The 17,051-nt window shown below is 46.5% G+C and overlaps 1 protein-coding gene across 6 annotated transcripts in view; it reads right to left on the minus strand.

The window, feature by feature from the left end:
- The window catches only part of AKAP9 (A-kinase anchoring protein 9), a 252,463-nt gene that overhangs the window by 97,164 nt on the left and 138,248 nt on the right, over positions 1 to 17,051 (minus strand). For all 6 annotated transcript variants that reach the window (XM_074984762.1, XM_074984761.1, XM_074984760.1 and 3 more), the window contains 3 exons: positions 5,697 to 5,921; positions 2,816 to 2,956; positions 2,329 to 2,432 (listed from right to left, as the gene is read on the minus strand). In XM_074984762.1, coding sequence (XP_074840863.1) covers positions 2,329 to 2,432; positions 2,816 to 2,956; positions 5,697 to 5,921 — 470 coding nt within the window. The remainder of the gene's footprint in view (positions 1 to 2,328; positions 2,433 to 2,815; positions 2,957 to 5,696; positions 5,922 to 17,051) is intronic.

Consider the following 17,051-nt stretch of genomic DNA (forward strand, 5'->3'; position numbering starts at 1 on the left):
CTCACTAGGTTTCATATGAGTTGGTCAGTGATGCACTATTGCTCTGTAGAACACAATTAAAGAATACATGGAAAGTGTGTCTGGTGACAACAATGCAGAATTCTCCAACTTGAATATTTGTGTCTTGGTAAATACACCCCTTAGGATTTTTCTAGTATCTGAAACTACTGCTTCTTACTAATCTAAACATTTTACATTGGCTCACCAATGATGTGAGAGTCAAGTTTCAAAGTACTTTTGGCTGGTATTACCAAGAAAGCTAAATCATGTATTTTGCCCTTTGCAAATCAGAGTAATATTAAAAGAGAACTTGTATTAGTTTTGTGCAAAGTTCTTATCAATGTTCATAAAACTGAGTGAAATATAACTTCATATCTGTTCTGAAAAAAATCACAAAACTTCAGTTTTCACATGTTATTTACATTTAGTAAAATCAAAGTCTGTCTTCTCCTGACCTGTCTTTACCTCCATCCACTGAAGAGCCAAATGCAAACACATTTTTTTTAAAATCCTACTCCTTGTGGGGTTGTATGTCAGCAGGCTGACAAACCGTAACCACAAATGGTTCATTAACAACGAAGTGAGGATAAGTGGAAGCCACTTTGCATATCCACTATCCACCGGTCTGCAGTAGCTTAGAGTGCTTTTAGATGAATTGTATGGAGCCCAACCTTGCGCAGTTCCATGAACACAGGACCAGCCAGAAGGAGTCATTTAAAGTGTAGTCCTGCTTTGAAAATAGACTGTAAAAATGACACTTTGGGGACACCATTCATGTCACAAACCAAATTTCTTAATTATAAATAATCATACAAAAACCAGTCAAGCTGGATCCTCTCTCTTTGTACTTATCCATGTATCTGTTGGACTGGCAGTACTAATAGGAGTTAAAACACCTATTTTTGTCAGCAACTTAAGCAGCTGGGACTCAGAATACACAGAAGCAGTAAGTGAAATCCTAATTGTGGAATCCCCCAGTGTTTTTGAATGGAGGTGAACCCTTTGGCAATTTTGAACTTAGTCTGAAGATCCTGAGGAATCTGTGAACCCGAGGAATCTGTGCACCATCTATTGAAAGCTACTACATCAGAGATTCTTTATAAGAGAGAGAAAAGGAAATGGCTAGTTGAAGAACTTGGACAAAATGAAAATAAATATTGTCCAGCTATAATCAAATATAAAACAACACAATTATTATTTTATTTTGCACTGGAAATATGTACTTTTAAATAAACACCACACCAGTCTATTCATTTATATATAATGACTATATTATTATAAAATAAACATTATTTATAACAGAGTCAAATACTAATTGTATATTACATACACTTCATTTTTCAAAAAATTACTTTGCCTCATAATGATGGGGAGCCAACACATTAGTGATCAAGATTTCACATACAGTCTGAGGAAAGAGATTGACTGAATGTGGCAAGGTTGGAAGTCAAAAATTAGTGAGGGGGAAAATGACATAATAATTCAAGATATTTATGTTTTATGTTTAAAATGCAACCTGAGATTTTAGTAAAAAATCCAATTTGTGGAGGTTTTATAATAAAAAGAGACCGGTAACTTAATATAAAATGAACATCAAAAATTGTGCACAAAAAGTTAAATTATGCTGATAATATTTTTAAATGCCTAAGTTACTTCATGTATACAGTATAAGCCATAGTTAAAATTACATAATGACTTTGCAAAACGGGCCTTTTACATGTCTGGTAAGCATCTTTATATTTATGTATTGCAAAAGTTTACATAAAATGTTCATGATAAGGAATATTCAAAGATACATTGATTTTTGTCAAAGTATCTCAGTACAATTTGTATCACCCTAAACAGAGTATGAAATAGGCAAGAAAATGGGCAAACATCAAATACATCATTCTTTGCCATTATTAGCTATATAGAAAAGGCTGAGTTTCAGGTATACACCCTTGCCCTATATGAAGGAATCTGTGGCATAAGCCAAGAAAAAAAACCCTATAAATTCAGATGACTGGCATATGACTTTAAACACTTGATTCAACTACTTGGAATGAAGAGCCTCAGAACATCATTTTCAAGATAATTTTTAAATGACCCAACTTTATATTATAAATAAATAAATAAACAAAACAAATAAAACAGTAAAAAACTGACACATTATTTAGCTTCATTCAAAAAACTACCCATATTTGGCTATTACATTTTTTTATTGCATATAACTGATACATCAGGTAATTATCTGATTAATAAGGCTAAATATAATTTTTGTTTTCACTATAAATACAGAAACTCTCAATTAAAGAAAGTCTGGATTTAACAAGAACAAGCTCTGAATACCTTTCTTTTGAAAGACTATCAGAAGATATTTCTTCAGGCTTTCCTCCTCCATCTTCACTCTCAAAGGTGTATTCTTTTGATTTAATCTGGCTTTCATTTTCATTCTGAGTAAGTATTTGCAAAGGTAGAGAGGACAAAAGAGACAAAAATCCTGTCATGTTGGCATCATCATCATATTCTGATAGAGTGTTACATTACGAAATTAAAACTTTTATGCAAATACATTTATTTGAAACAAAACAATTATCTCTTTCCACAAAATTGCTAGTATTCAGGAAAGCTAAAAATACAAAAAGTCAGAATCAAGCTACAGCCTGCTAAAATGAAGTTTGTTATGCTAAATAAACAGTTTTGGGTTCTTTGTTGGATGTTGCTATAGCTACACTCCACCTCCACCTCCTCGTTATTTAACCAACCCAAAAGGTATCAGACAAAAGAAATCCTACTGTATTTACATACTCCTAAAGTAGCCAAAGTCCATATTTACCTGTGTTTGCGTACTGTTGTTGCACAGCTCACAATGCTGCTTCTCTCTTCCGGGTACAGACTGTTGCTTTAACAGTTCTAGCTCTTCTAAAAGCATTCTCTCTCTCTCCATAACCAAGATGTCATTGTCCACCGAGACACTCTAAAAATGTCATCAGGACATAATAGTAGGACGAAAGAATTAACACTAGCAAGGTTCTCAGTCTTCTGGTGTTATTGATTTCTGGCACCTCCAAAACAACATATTTTGCAGCGGAAAATGCAGCCCCTTTTATTAAGTAATTAAAAGCAAATTTAAAGCTTTCTGAAGCTCAAGAGAGCCGACTGGTGTTTACGGTAGTTTAAGTATGTATAAGATATTCATGCAAATCTGTAAGTACTTTTCTTAAAGCACTACAGTTACACTGGAAGCTACCAGTTTAACTTCATAATATATACTATAGTATAATATTTAAGATGACAGATCAACTACCCAGATAATGTCTTTTTTTTTTTTTTAATAAAAGACCTTTGCAAAGATGAAAGAATATTGTCTAACAAACTGATTACAGTTGAGGACTGTCAGGGTGGTCACGTACTGGAATAAGTTGCCAAGAGAGGTTGTGGAATCTCCCTCGCTGGAGATATTTAAGAACATATTAGATAGACGTCTATCAGGGATGGTGTAGATAGTGGTCGGTCCTGCTGTCGGGGCAGGGGACTGGACTTGATGGCCTCTCGAGGCCCCTTCCGGTCCTAGTGTTCTATGATTCTATGAGGATTAAAACAGGGAAGGGGATTTCCAATACTCGGAGGAGTGATTCTCTATAGCAGTCTGCCATTAAGTGGAGGTGGGGGGAATGGTGGCAGGATGCAAACAATCTAATTAGTTTTTTGAAGCTTTATAAGTTTATGAATGGGATTAAGTGACTGCATTGCCTACTGGAGACTGGACTGTATGACAAGGGAGGTCTGTTCCAGTGCTATGGTACAAATTTAGAGGCGTTAGAAGTATTCCTCATTCAATAATTATCTTTGTTAGAATTAATACCTCTTCCTGACAAAAACAACCTTTGCATTAAAACAGAAGAAGTAATGGTCTAAATCACAAACATACTTTCTCTCAGCAGTGCTAGAAGTTCCAGCTCCCACAATGTATAGATGTGAGTGTAAGGAGACAGAAGAGGCAGTGCAGAGTAGAGGAAGCTATTGGTATCTTAAACAATTCCAGGACAGTGGGTGCAAAGAGGTCCAGAAATAGGCTATAGGATAAGCAGTCCTGCCAACCACACCCCTGGTTGCAGAAAGGAAAAGCCATCAACAACCCCCATCCCAAACATATGCTGATCCAGACAGAATGTATATAGAGCAAAATCTAGTATTGAAGGAGCACAAGGAGTCAGATGGAACATTTTAAGTACAGAGGACCACCACTGAAGAACTTGAGGGTACTCATCTCACTATTTTCTCATGTATTTTTGTAACACTGTATTGTTGAGATGACATCAAATATACATGCATGCACTATCAATGTAATATGTGAGTCTGCAAATGTACGACTGGATGGATTCTTATGAGTTTTGTCCTCTGGGTCTGTAAGGGAGAAAATCTAAGAACAGTTTGAAAACTCTTATTTTTGAGACCCTGATCCTTAAGAGCAGTTCTTTAACACATCTTTGGTAGAGATTGTATAAATATGGAATACTTGATTCTAAGGCGGCTATAATTTAGAAACGGAAAAAATATAATATATGCAGGTTTAACCTCTTTAATCCGGCACCCACGGGACCTGATCAGTGCCAGATGAGAGAATTTGCCAGACCACAGGAGGTCAATATCATCTAGCAGAATTACCAACAGTTCCATTGGTCACTGGGCTCTTAGAAGGAATTTAGGGGTAAATTACAACTAAATAACAGCATGGGACACAGAGCCAGGACTTGTGGCTGGAAACAGACTTTATGGGACCATGGGAAACTTGGTTACACCCATGATAAGTGGTCATCCAGCTAATTAAAATCATGCTGGATTACAGATGTTGCAGGATGAGAGAGTTCCAGATTAAAGAAGTTCCACCTGTGCAACATATTTGCCTCTCCTGAGAAACTAATTTGTACTTTACAAAGCCAAGCTCCTTACAGCCAAATTGAATCAAGGAGGACATCTTCTGGATGTAGGGAAGCAGAACAGAGACAGTTCATTCTTGTTCACAATGGTTTCTTTTTTCCCTAGGGAATATTAACCCTTCTCTCCACCAGGGAATGGAAGCTCCTTTACACCACCAGGTCCAATCAGTGAAACTACAGAGTCTCCTGGTATTCTTATCAGGAGAAAACAGCATAGTACCTCCTGTCTTTCCACATAAGACGACAGGATATCTGGCTTGAAATAAAACAGAGCATGAGGGAAGAAATATGGCATTAGAGACACTAACTGGAGTTGGATCACTGCAGGCCACTCCTGGCATACCTCACTTCACAGATGATCCAAGTTTGGGCTGTGAACAGTCATTCCTGGGACTATTGTGCCAGTGACTACATTAAAGAAAGGGCACGAAAATAATCAACGGTTGCTACTCTACAGCAACAATCAGTGAAGGGGGCCAACTAATGATAACTCTCTGAGACCATACTTATTCTGAGGGAAGCTGGCTAAATAAAAGCTATTCCCAGAACCCTCATGCCCTCTACTTGGCTATGATAGGCTTTACCAGACAGCCAGTGGAAGGAGATCAGGCTGCTAAGTGTCTTCCCAGCAATAATAAGGTGGTTGAACTGCTGAAGGCTCCAACCAAGATTAGCCCATGACAGTTCAGGACTGACAGTGCAGAAAATTCTCTGTCTAACTTCTTTAAAGCCAAAATCCCTTCTTCTACACAGCCATTGCCCCAGACCTCACATTACCTCAGCTAATTGAACTTTAAGTCTATCAAGCTCTGCTAGGAGTAGTTCTTGATTTTCTTTTTGCCATTCCATTTGCTGCATATGGCCTCGTCTCAGTAATTCTGTTGCCTGCTGATGTTCCTGATATTGTCGTACAAGTTCCTGCCGCATGTCTTCTAGACGCTCTTCATATAGCAACAGCTGACCTGGGGTTTCTGTACTGGATGCTGCCATCTCCTGATAGGGCTGTAATATTTGAATTGTTATTAGCATTCTATACGCAGGTGCACATATGAAACGGTTAAACAATTTTTCAAAAAGATTTACACAAATCAAAATGTCTCTTATCCAAGGAATCAACTTTGTTGACTGCTTGTTGGAAGGCCAAATATTAAAGAATCACATACTCCATAATAGAGAGTAAATATATGTAATTCCAAAACCAAAGAAAAATATTAACCTTTGTTTAATATTTTGGTGTTGGTGAGAGTGTGCAGGGGTTTCATATGTGAATTCTATATAAGTAGTATTAATATCCATGCCGTTATCTCCAAGCTTCTCCATTTCACCCAACGCCCCACCAATCTCCTGCACTCTTTCATGAGGACAAGTTACATTGCCAAGTGGAAATGGTTCACACTACAGGCAAAAGATTCATGCAGCATCTGCCTATGTGTTGAGTCTAGCAGAGACCCTACGAATTTCATTTTCTGTACTGGGACTAGAGTGGACTGACAACCATTTGTCTTGTAAATAAGAGATGATCCCAGACCGGGCAGCCCTTGATTAGCCAGTTGTGTAGGTAAGGGAAGAGATACCTACGGTGTCTGCAGAGGAAGGAAGGTACCACCACTTTGCACATGATTTAAACCCTCGGGAACACTCAGAAACCAAACAGGAAGACTGTAAACTGGCAATGCATGCCATTTACCATGAACCTGAGAAAATTCCTGTATGGAGGATAAATGGCTACGTGAAAATAGGCACCTTGTATGTAGAGGGTGGCAAACCAATTCACTGGATCCAGGGAAGGGATTATGAGAACCAGAAAAACCATAGGGAACCAATTGTTTTACAAACTTGTTCAGCTCTTGCCGATCGAGAATGGGCCCAAACTCTTCGGAATTTGGGATTATGAAACAACAGGAATAAAACCGCTAACCTCTGAATTCCTGAGGAACCTCCTATATCACCCCCAAAGCCAAGAGTGACTGCACCTCCTGCATAAGAAGATGCTGAGAAGAGTCCCTAAAGGGAGAGAATGTGTGTGAGGATGGATATGAGCTGAACTGGATATTCTATCACCTTTCTACTATGCAGAGGACCCAACGGTTGTATGTTATTCATGGCCAAACACAATAGAAAGGACACGGTCGAAACAAAAACATGGGATGGGAAGGATTCAGCTGTGTGACTGGTGTGTCATCCTCAACCACAGCGTCAAAGGCTTGCTTAAGGCCTGAAGAAGGCTTTTGCTGGCCAGAGCCCTGACCAAGTTGCTGAGAGCATCTACGTCCATTCCTCCTATGCCTTGGGGGTCTCTAGGCTGCCGATGATATGGGGTGGAGAAGGGCAGAGCATGAAGTGCCTACATTGAGCAGCACGCATGCATAAGCCCAACAAACTCAATGTTGTCCTTGAGTCTTTGAGGCTGTGAAGCCTTCTGTCTGTCTCTGAAAATAGAGAAGGGCCTTCAAAGAGAAGTTTCTGTATGGTTTGCTGGACCTTGTAAGGTAGGCCCGAAACTTGAATCCATGGCTCCTCTTCTCATGGCTATACCAGAGGCCATGACTCTTGTAGTGGTGTCTACTGCATCTGAAAATGCTTGTAGAGCTGCTCTAGATATTAATTTTCCCTCTTCCAGCAGGGCATGAATTTCAATTTGTAGTTCTGCAGGAGTAGCTCCACAAACTTTGCCGAGCATGACAAAGTGTTGTAAGAGTATCTCCTAACTAGAGCTTGCTGGTTGGAGATTCTAAGTTGCCTCCAGTTGAATAAACTGTCCTCCCATACAGATTCCAGTGTCTAGTGTTTCTGTTTTATGGGGAGGGCTACTGGTACCCCAGCACTTGTAGTGGTTGGCTGCATCTACCACAAAGTAATCAAGAGGAGAGTGGGTATATAAATGTACATACCCTACAGATGGCAAGAAATATCTCCTCTCATGGGTCTTAACTGGGGGGGTAGGGTACTGAAGCTGGGGTTTGCTATACAGTCTTGGCATTACCAGCTGTTGTCTTAATCAAGGGCAGGGCTACATGGGTGGGGGGGGTCAAGAAAAGAACACTGATCATCATGTTGGGCTTGCCCACAACCTCCTCAATTTGCACCCCAAAGCCTTGAGTTACCCTGAGCAAGAGCGGCTGGAGTGCCTTATTATCCTCCAAGGCGGGCAAGGTGGCCATACCAGCCTCCACCTTGTGTGGTGATGAGGAAGAAGAAATTGCTCCCAGGTGAGGATGGCCTGTACCCTCAGCCCCTGAGGGATCTCTAGGGCTGAACCCCTGTGGCTGAGGTATCAGTGCTGTTATGGATGATGATGAGGCCTAAGCAGTCTGAGGGGTTGGTCCTGGAGCAAGAAGAGGTGAAGATGGCAGTGTCAGTGCTGTGCATGACACCAAGGTGTCAAAAGTCAGGGCCGAAGCTGACAGTGACAGTTATGAAGGCATTGGCATTGACAGTCTGGCTGATGGTGCCACAGTCATCAGCGTCGGTGTTGCTGACAGTGCATGTAGGGTATCAGTGGCCCCGAAGATGAAGATAGTACTGCTATTGGTGCCAGTAGCACAAATGAGGCCAAGGCACCCTGGAATGAAGCCCAGAGTGCTCAAAAAGGCCACTCTGCAGCTGGCTGCCACTGGACTGGCCATTACATCAGGGGAGTGATGGCTTCTTCTTGAGGAGAATCCAGCACTACAACTCCTCCTTCTGCTGGAGTGGAAGTAGTCAGACTTGGACTCTGACACCTCCAAGGACAGTAGGGGTGCCATGCCTCCTGGCACCTAGACAGGGACATCACAGTCCAAGGATGCTTAGTGTGGTGCCATGGATGCAGTGCCAAGAATCACTGCTGGAGACCACAACAGCATCGCAGGCTTCCCTCGAGATGGGGGCCAAACAGCTATGTGCCTTGGCAAAGGTTATCTTCTGGGAGAAGAAAAAGGTGTCCTGGCCCATATCAGGGTCTGCACTACCCTGAATGCCCACAGGGTTGAGGGGAGATAAAACACCTTGGTACCAACTGGAGACAACCGTAGTTGTGGACTCAACCTAGCAGGAGTCAACACATGCTTAGCAGGATGTGGCACTGATGCAGGGTGGCCATGCTCAGGTCTCACCAGCACTGTGTCCTGGTGTTTTGAGATAGGCAACCTACTCCTCTCACGCCTCTCCTTTTTGTGATGGGGATTCAGATCTATGCATCTTGGGACCTTGGGGGCTTGACAATGCAGCATGGTGTCAGTGTACCTTGTTCTTTGTCAGTACTGGTGCTAAGCTCAGTGCCAGGGCACTATGCACTGAGGATGAGGTGCTTAGTGGTGGGACTGACGAGAACTTTTCAGGTGGAAGCATTGCCTCCATAAGAATGACTTGCAGCTGTTGATTCCTATCCTTCAAAGTCCTGGGCTTGAAAATCTTACTGATAGCACAAAGATCTCTCTAATGAGACTCTCCCAAACATTTCAAACACAAAACATGGGGATTGCTTTTGGGCACACATTTGCCACAGTCAGCACAGTCTTTAAAGGGTGGAGACCTAGGCATGCCTTCCTGAAGGGCAATCAAGGGAGAGAAAAAATCCTCCTCAGAGCTACAGTGATGAATGTTAACATGAACACTTACTAATTGCTAATTAGAACTATTTACACTACTTACACAATAATCAAAACTATTTACACTACAAAAAAGCCATAAAGTAGCACTTTAAAGACTAACAAAATAATTTATTAGGTGAGCTTTTGTGGAACAGACCCACTTCGTCAGACCATAGCCAGACCAGAACAGACTCAATATTTAAGGCATAGAGAACCAAAAATAGTAATCAAAGTTGACAAATCAGAAAAAAAGATTATCAAGGTGAGCAAATCAGAGAGTAGAGGGGCAGGGGAAGTCAAGAATTAGATTAAGCCAAGTATGCAAAAGAGCCCCCGTAATGTCCCAGAAAATTCACATCCCGGTTCACACCATGTGTTAATGTGTAGAATTTGAATATAAAAGAGTTCAGCAGCCTCTCTTTCACACTACTTTGGAAAACAAAAAGCAGTCAAGTAGCACTTTAAAGACTAGCAAAATAATTTATTAGGTGAGCTTTCGTTAGACAGACCCACTTCTTCATACCATAGCCATACCAGAACAGACTCAATATTTAAGGCACAGAGAACCAAAAACAGTAAGCAAGGAGGACAAATCAGAAAAAAGTGATCAAGGTGAGCAAATCAGAGAGTGGAGGGGTGGGGGGAGAAGGTCAAGAATTAGATTAAGCCAAGTATGCAGACGAGCCCCTATAGTGACTCATAAAATTCCCATCCCGGTTCAAACCACGTGGTAATGTGCCGAATTTGAATATAAAAGACAGCTCGTCTGTTTCTCTTTGAATAGTGATGTGAAAATTTTTTTTCAATAACACGCTTACTCTTAAGTCATTAACAGAATGGCCCATTCCACTAAAATGTTGATTAACTGGTTTGTGGATCTGGAGTGTTTTGATGTCTGTTTTGTGCCCATTAACCCTTTGTCTAAGGGAGTTAGAAGTCTGTCCAAACAGCTGAGCTGTCTTTTATATTCAAATTCGGCACATTAACACGTGGTTTGAACCGGGATGGGAATTTTCTGAAACACTATAGGGGCTCGTCTGCATACTTGGCTTAATCTAATTCTTGACCTTCCCCCACCCCCCACTCTCTGATTTGATCACCTTGATCAATTTTTTCTGATTTGTCCTCCTTAATTACTGTTTTTGGTTCTCTGTGCCCTAAAAGTTGAGTCTGTCCTGGTCTGGCTATGGTCTAAAGAAAGAGAAGTTACTCACCGTAGTAACGGTGGTTCTTCGAGATGTGTCCCCGTGGGTGCTCCACCATAGGTGACGGTTTGGCCGGCGCCGCAGATCGGATCTTCCAAGCAGTTTCTGCCGGACCGCGCATGCGCCGGCGCGCGCCGCTCCCTGGCGCGCTCCTGGCCATGTGCGCGATCCGGTCCCCGCCAGTTCCTCGACCAACCGCCTCGGTTGCCCCTGCAAAACACTAACAGAGATCCGAAGCGGGGAGGATGGGCGGGAAGTGGAGCACCCACGGGGACACATCTCGAAGAACCACCGTTACTACGGTGAGTAACTTCTCTTTCTTCTTCGAGTGTCCCCGTGGGTGCTCCACCATAGGTGACTACACAGCAGTAACCCAGATAGGTGGTGGGTAATCGGATTATGTGCAGCTGGTCCCCGAGAGGACCGCTGCAGAGAGACGGGTATCCTCTTGGAATACCCTGTGAAGGGCGTATGTTTGGCGAACGTGTCGTAGGATGACCAGGTCGTCGCTCTGCAAATGTCTTTCAATGCAACGCCCTTGAAAAAGGCTGTTGATGCTGCCACCGCCCTGGTGGAATGAGCCCTGGGATTGGCCGACAAAGGAGTCTTTCTGAGCTCGTAGCACATTTTTATGCAGGATACAATGTGCTTTGAGATTCTCTGCGATGAGAGACCTTCTCCTTTAGATTTGGGAGCGAGGGAGACCAGGAGTCTATCCGTTTTTCGGAAGGACTTTGTCCTGTCTACGTAGAAGGCTAGCGCCCTCCTCACATCCAGGAGGTGTAGGCGCGCCTCTTCGCTGGAGTTATGAGGCTTTGGATAGAACGAGGGTAGAACAATAGGTTCATTGATGTGAAACTCGGAAGAAACTTTGGGAACAAAGGCTGGATGCAGCCGTATGGTTACCGCCTCCTTGGAAAAGACAGTGCAGGGTGGCGTTGCCATGACTGCCGCAAGCTCGCTCACCCGACGGGCTGACGTAATTGCAAGAAGAAAGGTCGTCTTTACTGTAAGGAGGCGAAGGGGAACCGTGGCCAAGGGCTCGAACGGTGGTCCCATGAGTGTGGTAAGCACCAGGTCCAAGCTCCACGAAGGTGGAATCGGTTTCCGAGGGGGGTATAGGTTTACCAACCCTTTGAGGAACCTGGTAACCATAGGGTGGGCGAACACCGTGTGCCCTCCCTCCTCATGTCTGAACGCCGAGATGGCGGCAAGGTGGACCTTTAACGAGGATAGCGAGAGTCCTGCTCTCTTGAGGTCCAGTAAATACTCTAGAATTGTAGGTATAGGCACCGAAAGGGGGGCCCGCTGCTTGGTAGAACACCAAGCCATGAAGCGAGTCCATTTTTGTTTGTAGGTTTTCCTAGTGGAAGTCCTCCTGCTACTTTCTAGGACTTGCTGTACTTCCACTGTGCATGTGCTCTCTAGGGAGCTGAGCCATGGATTAGCCACGCTTGCAGTTGCAGGCTTTGGGGGTGCGGATGCACTATGGACCCCTGGGCTTGCATGAGCAGATCCGGTGCCACCGGAAGAGGCATCGGTGGGCGGTCCGACAGGCGCAGGAGTAGAGGGAACCATGGTTGGCGATCCCATGTTGGGACTATCAGGATCATCCGAGCCTTGTCTCTCCTGGCTTTTTGCAGAACCTTGTGGATCAGCACTGGGAGGGAAACGCGTAAAGCAGGGGGCCTCCCCACGGGATCGCGAACGCGTCCCCCAGGGACCCCCGGCCCAGCCCTGCTCTGGAGGAGAATCGTGGGCACTGTTTGTTGTGCTGAGTGGCAAACAGATCTATTTGGGGAAACCCCCATGTGTGGAAAATCGGCCGTAGTAGATCGGGACGGATCTGCCACTCATGGGTGAGCGCAAAACGTCTGCTCAACTGGTCTGCCTTCACGTTGTGCGTGCCCGGCAAGTAGGAGGTTCTCAGGATTATATCGTGGGCGATGCACCAGTTCCATAGGCGGATTGCTTCCGCGCATAAGGTACGGGATCGAGCTCCTCCTTGCCTGTTTATGTAAAAACATGGTGGAGGTATTGTCTGTACTGATCCCGACGACTTTGCCTTGTATACGGTCTCGAAAGTGTTTGCAGGCGTTGAACACTGCTCTGAGCTCTAAAACATTGATATGTAGAGACTGTTCCGTGGGTGACCACAGTCCTTGAGCCACCTCTTCGCCCATGTGCGCTCCCCACCCTATGAGGGAGGCATCCGTAGTGAGGAAAACCGATATTTGCGGCTGATGGAAGGGTACCCCTGTTAGCAAGTTCCCGGGGTTTACCCACCATTGCAGGGATTCGCGCACCCCAGGTGGGGGCGACACCACCCTGTGAACGGTGTGTACTGCCGGCTTGTATACACTTGCCAGCCAATGTTGCATGCCGCGCATGTGCAACCTGGCGTTCTGTACCACAAACGTAGCCGCTGCCATGTGGCCCAGCAGCTGCAAGCACGTCAAGACCGGCACCGTAGGGCTGAAGGTGATGACCTGCACAAGGGAACCGATGGCTCGAAAACGAGCCTCTGGTAGGTATACTCTCGCCGAGACCGAGTTTATGCGAGCCCCTATGAACTCTATGTCCTGTGAGGGGTCTATCTTTGATTTTGCCAGATTGATAACCAGGCCAAGTGAGGAGAACGTGTTTGCTGTGACGCGTATCATGCGGAGAACCTCCCTTTTCGAGGTCCCTTTGAGCAGGCAGTCGTCCAGATACGGGAAAATAAACACCCCCTGTCTGTGCAGGTAGGCTGACACCACTGCCAAGGTCTTGGTGAAGACTCTGGGGGCCGAGGAAAGGCCAAACGGTAGGACCTTGTATTGGAAGTGTTCGTTGCCCACCATGAACCGGAGAAAACGTCGGTGAGCCGGATGAATGGTTATGTGGAAGTACGCGTCTTGTAGATCGAGGGCTGCGAACCAGTCTCCATCGTCCAGTGCTGTAAGGATGGAGGCAATAGTGATCATCCGAAAACGTTGCTTGCGCAGATACCTGTTGAGGCCACGAAGGTCTAAGATGGGCCTCCAGCCTCCTGTCTTTTTCTCCGTCAGGAAATACCGAGAGTAGAACCCTTTCCCTTGCAGTTGCTCCAGCACCTTTTCCACCGCCCCTATGAACTCTAGGTGGGCCACCTCCTGCCTGAGCCTGGCTACATGGGAGGCCTCCTGGGGGTGGGGCTTGGGCGGGGGTCGCGGCGGCGGGAGCGACTGGAAGGGGATGGCGTACCCCGTGGCTATGATCTCCAGCACCCATTTGTCTGTGGTGATCCTTTGCCACTGGTCGTAGAATGGCCGGAGGCGATGGTGAAAAAGTCGTTTCGGATGATCTTGTGCAATGGTGGTGATGGCACAGCCCTGGATTTGTATGTCAAACTTGTGGCCTTTGGCCCCGCCCCGAGGACGGACGGCCCTGTTGTGAGCGTTGCCTGGGGGTTCTGTACTGCTGGTGCTGCTGATGCCGCCCTTGCTCGTAACCCCTGTGATACTGGGGGCGCTGTTGCTGGTATTGGTACCGCCTTTGCTGTGGGTAGTACCTTTTCTTTGAGTATGGAGGGGTGTAAATCCCCAGGGTCCTGAGTGTGGCTCTTGAATCTTTACTGGAATGAAGGACCGAGTCAGTTGATTCAGCAAACAGCTTCTGCAAGTCGAAGGGAAGGTCGATTATCTTCGCCTGCAGATCTCTCGGTATGCCCGAGGTCTGGAGCCAGGACTCCCGTCGCATCACCACTGCAGTTGCTGTGGAACGTGCTGCCGTGTCCGCAACGTCCAAAGCAATCTGAACTTCCATCCTCGCAGCCGCGTAGCCCTCTTGCACTATGGCCTTGAGGACCGGCTTTTTGTCCTCTGGAAGCGAGTCCATGAGGGAAGTTAATCTGGCATAGTTGTCGAAATTATGGTTCGCCAAGTGCGCTGCATAATTTGCCATTCGCAAGGTTAAAGTGGAGGAGGAGTAGACCTTTCTGCCGAACAGCTCTAGCTTCTTGGCATCTTTGTCCGTTCCCCCTGTTTTAAATTGAGATGTTTTTAATCTTTGCTGCGAGGACTCCACCACCAAGGAGTTTGGCTGGGGGTGGCTAAACAAGAACTCCATGCCCTTCGCCGGCACGAAGTATTTCTTATCCGCTCTCTTTTGGACAGGCGGAATAGTTGCCGGGGTCTGCCATATGGTAGTGGCGGACTCCAAGATCGCTTCATCAAGCGGGATTGCTACTCTGGAGGAGGCCGGGGAGCTCAAATTTTTAAGGAGCTTATGATGTTTCTCTTGCACTTGTGCTGTCTGGATGCCTTGCGTGAAAGCTACCCTCTTAAACAGCTCCTGAAACTGTTTGAGATCGTCCTTGGGATGGACGTCCCCTAAGGCCGTGGCCTCATCCGGGGAGGAAAACGAGGAACCGCTGGGGTACATTTCTTTGGACCCTTCCGGTTCTTGATGGTGATGGTGCGCCCTCTCGCTGGAGGTTTGCGAGGGAAAATCTCGTGGGTCCACGGCCAGTCCCCCCTGGGATGCTTGAGTCTCCGTCCCCGATCGCGATTGCCCTCGGGGGTACGAGGTAGTATGTGGGGATCTCTCCCTGGTAGATTGCCGATGGTGTCCATGCCCCGCGTGGTAGGGACGACCATGGCAGTATAGGCACTGTTCCTGGGAAGGTGACCTTGACCATTCCCTTTGCACGTACCCTGTGTGTCTGGGAGAGGGGGATCGTCGAGACACTGGAGAGAGCAATTTTGCATAATAGTCCAGCGATTCAAATCCCAGGAAGGGCGAGGGTGGTGCCAGCCATGGGGAGGCTGATTGCAGGAAAGGAGAAGGGGGCTCCGGGTAGGCTGGGGGGGCCCCTGCCTTCTGGTTGGAGTCTGCAACATGAGCGGAGGGCTGTGAGAAAAGAGCTCCACAGCCCTGTCTGGAGAGGGGCTGCAGTGCCTCCTCTTGTGTGCAGCCTTCCCCCTCCCTTGAGGAGGTAACTCCGCCCCCTGATGGGCGGGGGATCCTGGCCCCGTCGGCACCGTGCTAGGCACGCTCGAGGGCGGTGCCGCACGTGCGGAGTCCTTCTGCGCCTGCAGGCTACGTGCCTGCGCGCTCTGCACCGCCGGTTCCCCGGGGTTCGGTGCCGCTGCCTGCGGTGCCGCTGGTACCGGCGCTTGCTTAGCCGCCGCCCTGCCTGCGGTGCGGGGCGGCTGGCTGATCATCGGAGGCTGAGCCGCTTCCACGTGGCTCTCCGTGCCGCCGCCGATCAGCTGTTGCTGCGGCTGGGGGCTGCTCGCTCCTCCCGTCCCGCTCACTGTTGCTGCCGGCAGGGATCGGGTTGGAGAAACTTTCCTCCGTTTTTGCGCTGATGGAGTGAGGGAGGCAGCTTTCCTTCTAAGGGCCCCGGAGGGTCCCTCCTGCTGCGGCCGCTCCGGCACGTCTGGCTGGAGGGCCTTGTCAAGAAGCAGCAGTTTAATTCTCATCTCCCTGTCTCTCCGTGCTCTGGTCGTTAATTTTGCACAGAAGGCGCATTTTTGTGCCACATGGGACTCCCCCAGGCACCTTATGCATAGACTGTGCCCATCGGACACTGGCATCGCCTCTCGGCAGGACTCACATTTTTTAAAGCCTGAGGAGGACATTGTTGGTGAGTCTTTGAGTTTGTTTGTGGGTACTTAGCACTTCTTTGTGCTGTTTCCCCGTCCGATGGCCTGCCTCCGCAGGAGGGCTGATGGCCCTAGCTCCCGGCCTCCGGCGCTTGTTACTGGGACTGGCTTGAGCTGTCCCTCCGTAGCTTGTTTGTTTTTTTTTTTTTGTTTTTTTTTTACAAAATAACAACCGGTTACTTATGGTATCCTAAAGAACTGAAAAACTTTAAAGAGAAAACAAATAAAGTCGTTGAATACGCTATGTGGCTTTAGCCTAGTCGGATTCCGTCTGCAGCCGACGGCGGTTAAGAGGAACTGGCGGGGACCGGATCGCGCACGTGGCCAGGAGCGCGCCAGGGAGCGGCGCGCGCCGGCGCATGCGCGGTCCGGCAGAAACTGCTTGGAAGATCCGATCTGCGGCGCCGGCCAAGCCGTCACCTATGGTGGAGCACCCACGGGGACACTCGAAGAAGAAGTGGGTCTGTCTAACGAAAGCTCACCTAACAAATTATTTTGCTAGTCTTTAAAGTGCTATTTGACTGCTTTTTGTTTTGATAGTATACAGACTACCACGGCTCCCTCTCTGCTACTTTGGAAAGAGAGGCTGCTGAACTCTCTTTTACATTCAAATTCAACACATTAACAAGTGGTTTGAACCAGGAGGCGAATTTTCTGGGACATTACAGGGGTTCTTTTGCATACTTGTCTTAATCTAATTCTCCCTGCCCCCCCCGCCCCTTACTC

This window comes from Carettochelys insculpta, chromosome 2 (genome assembly GCF_033958435.1).
Source record: "Carettochelys insculpta isolate YL-2023 chromosome 2, ASM3395843v1, whole genome shotgun sequence".
Lineage (NCBI taxonomy): Eukaryota > Metazoa > Chordata > Testudines > Carettochelyidae > Carettochelys > Carettochelys insculpta.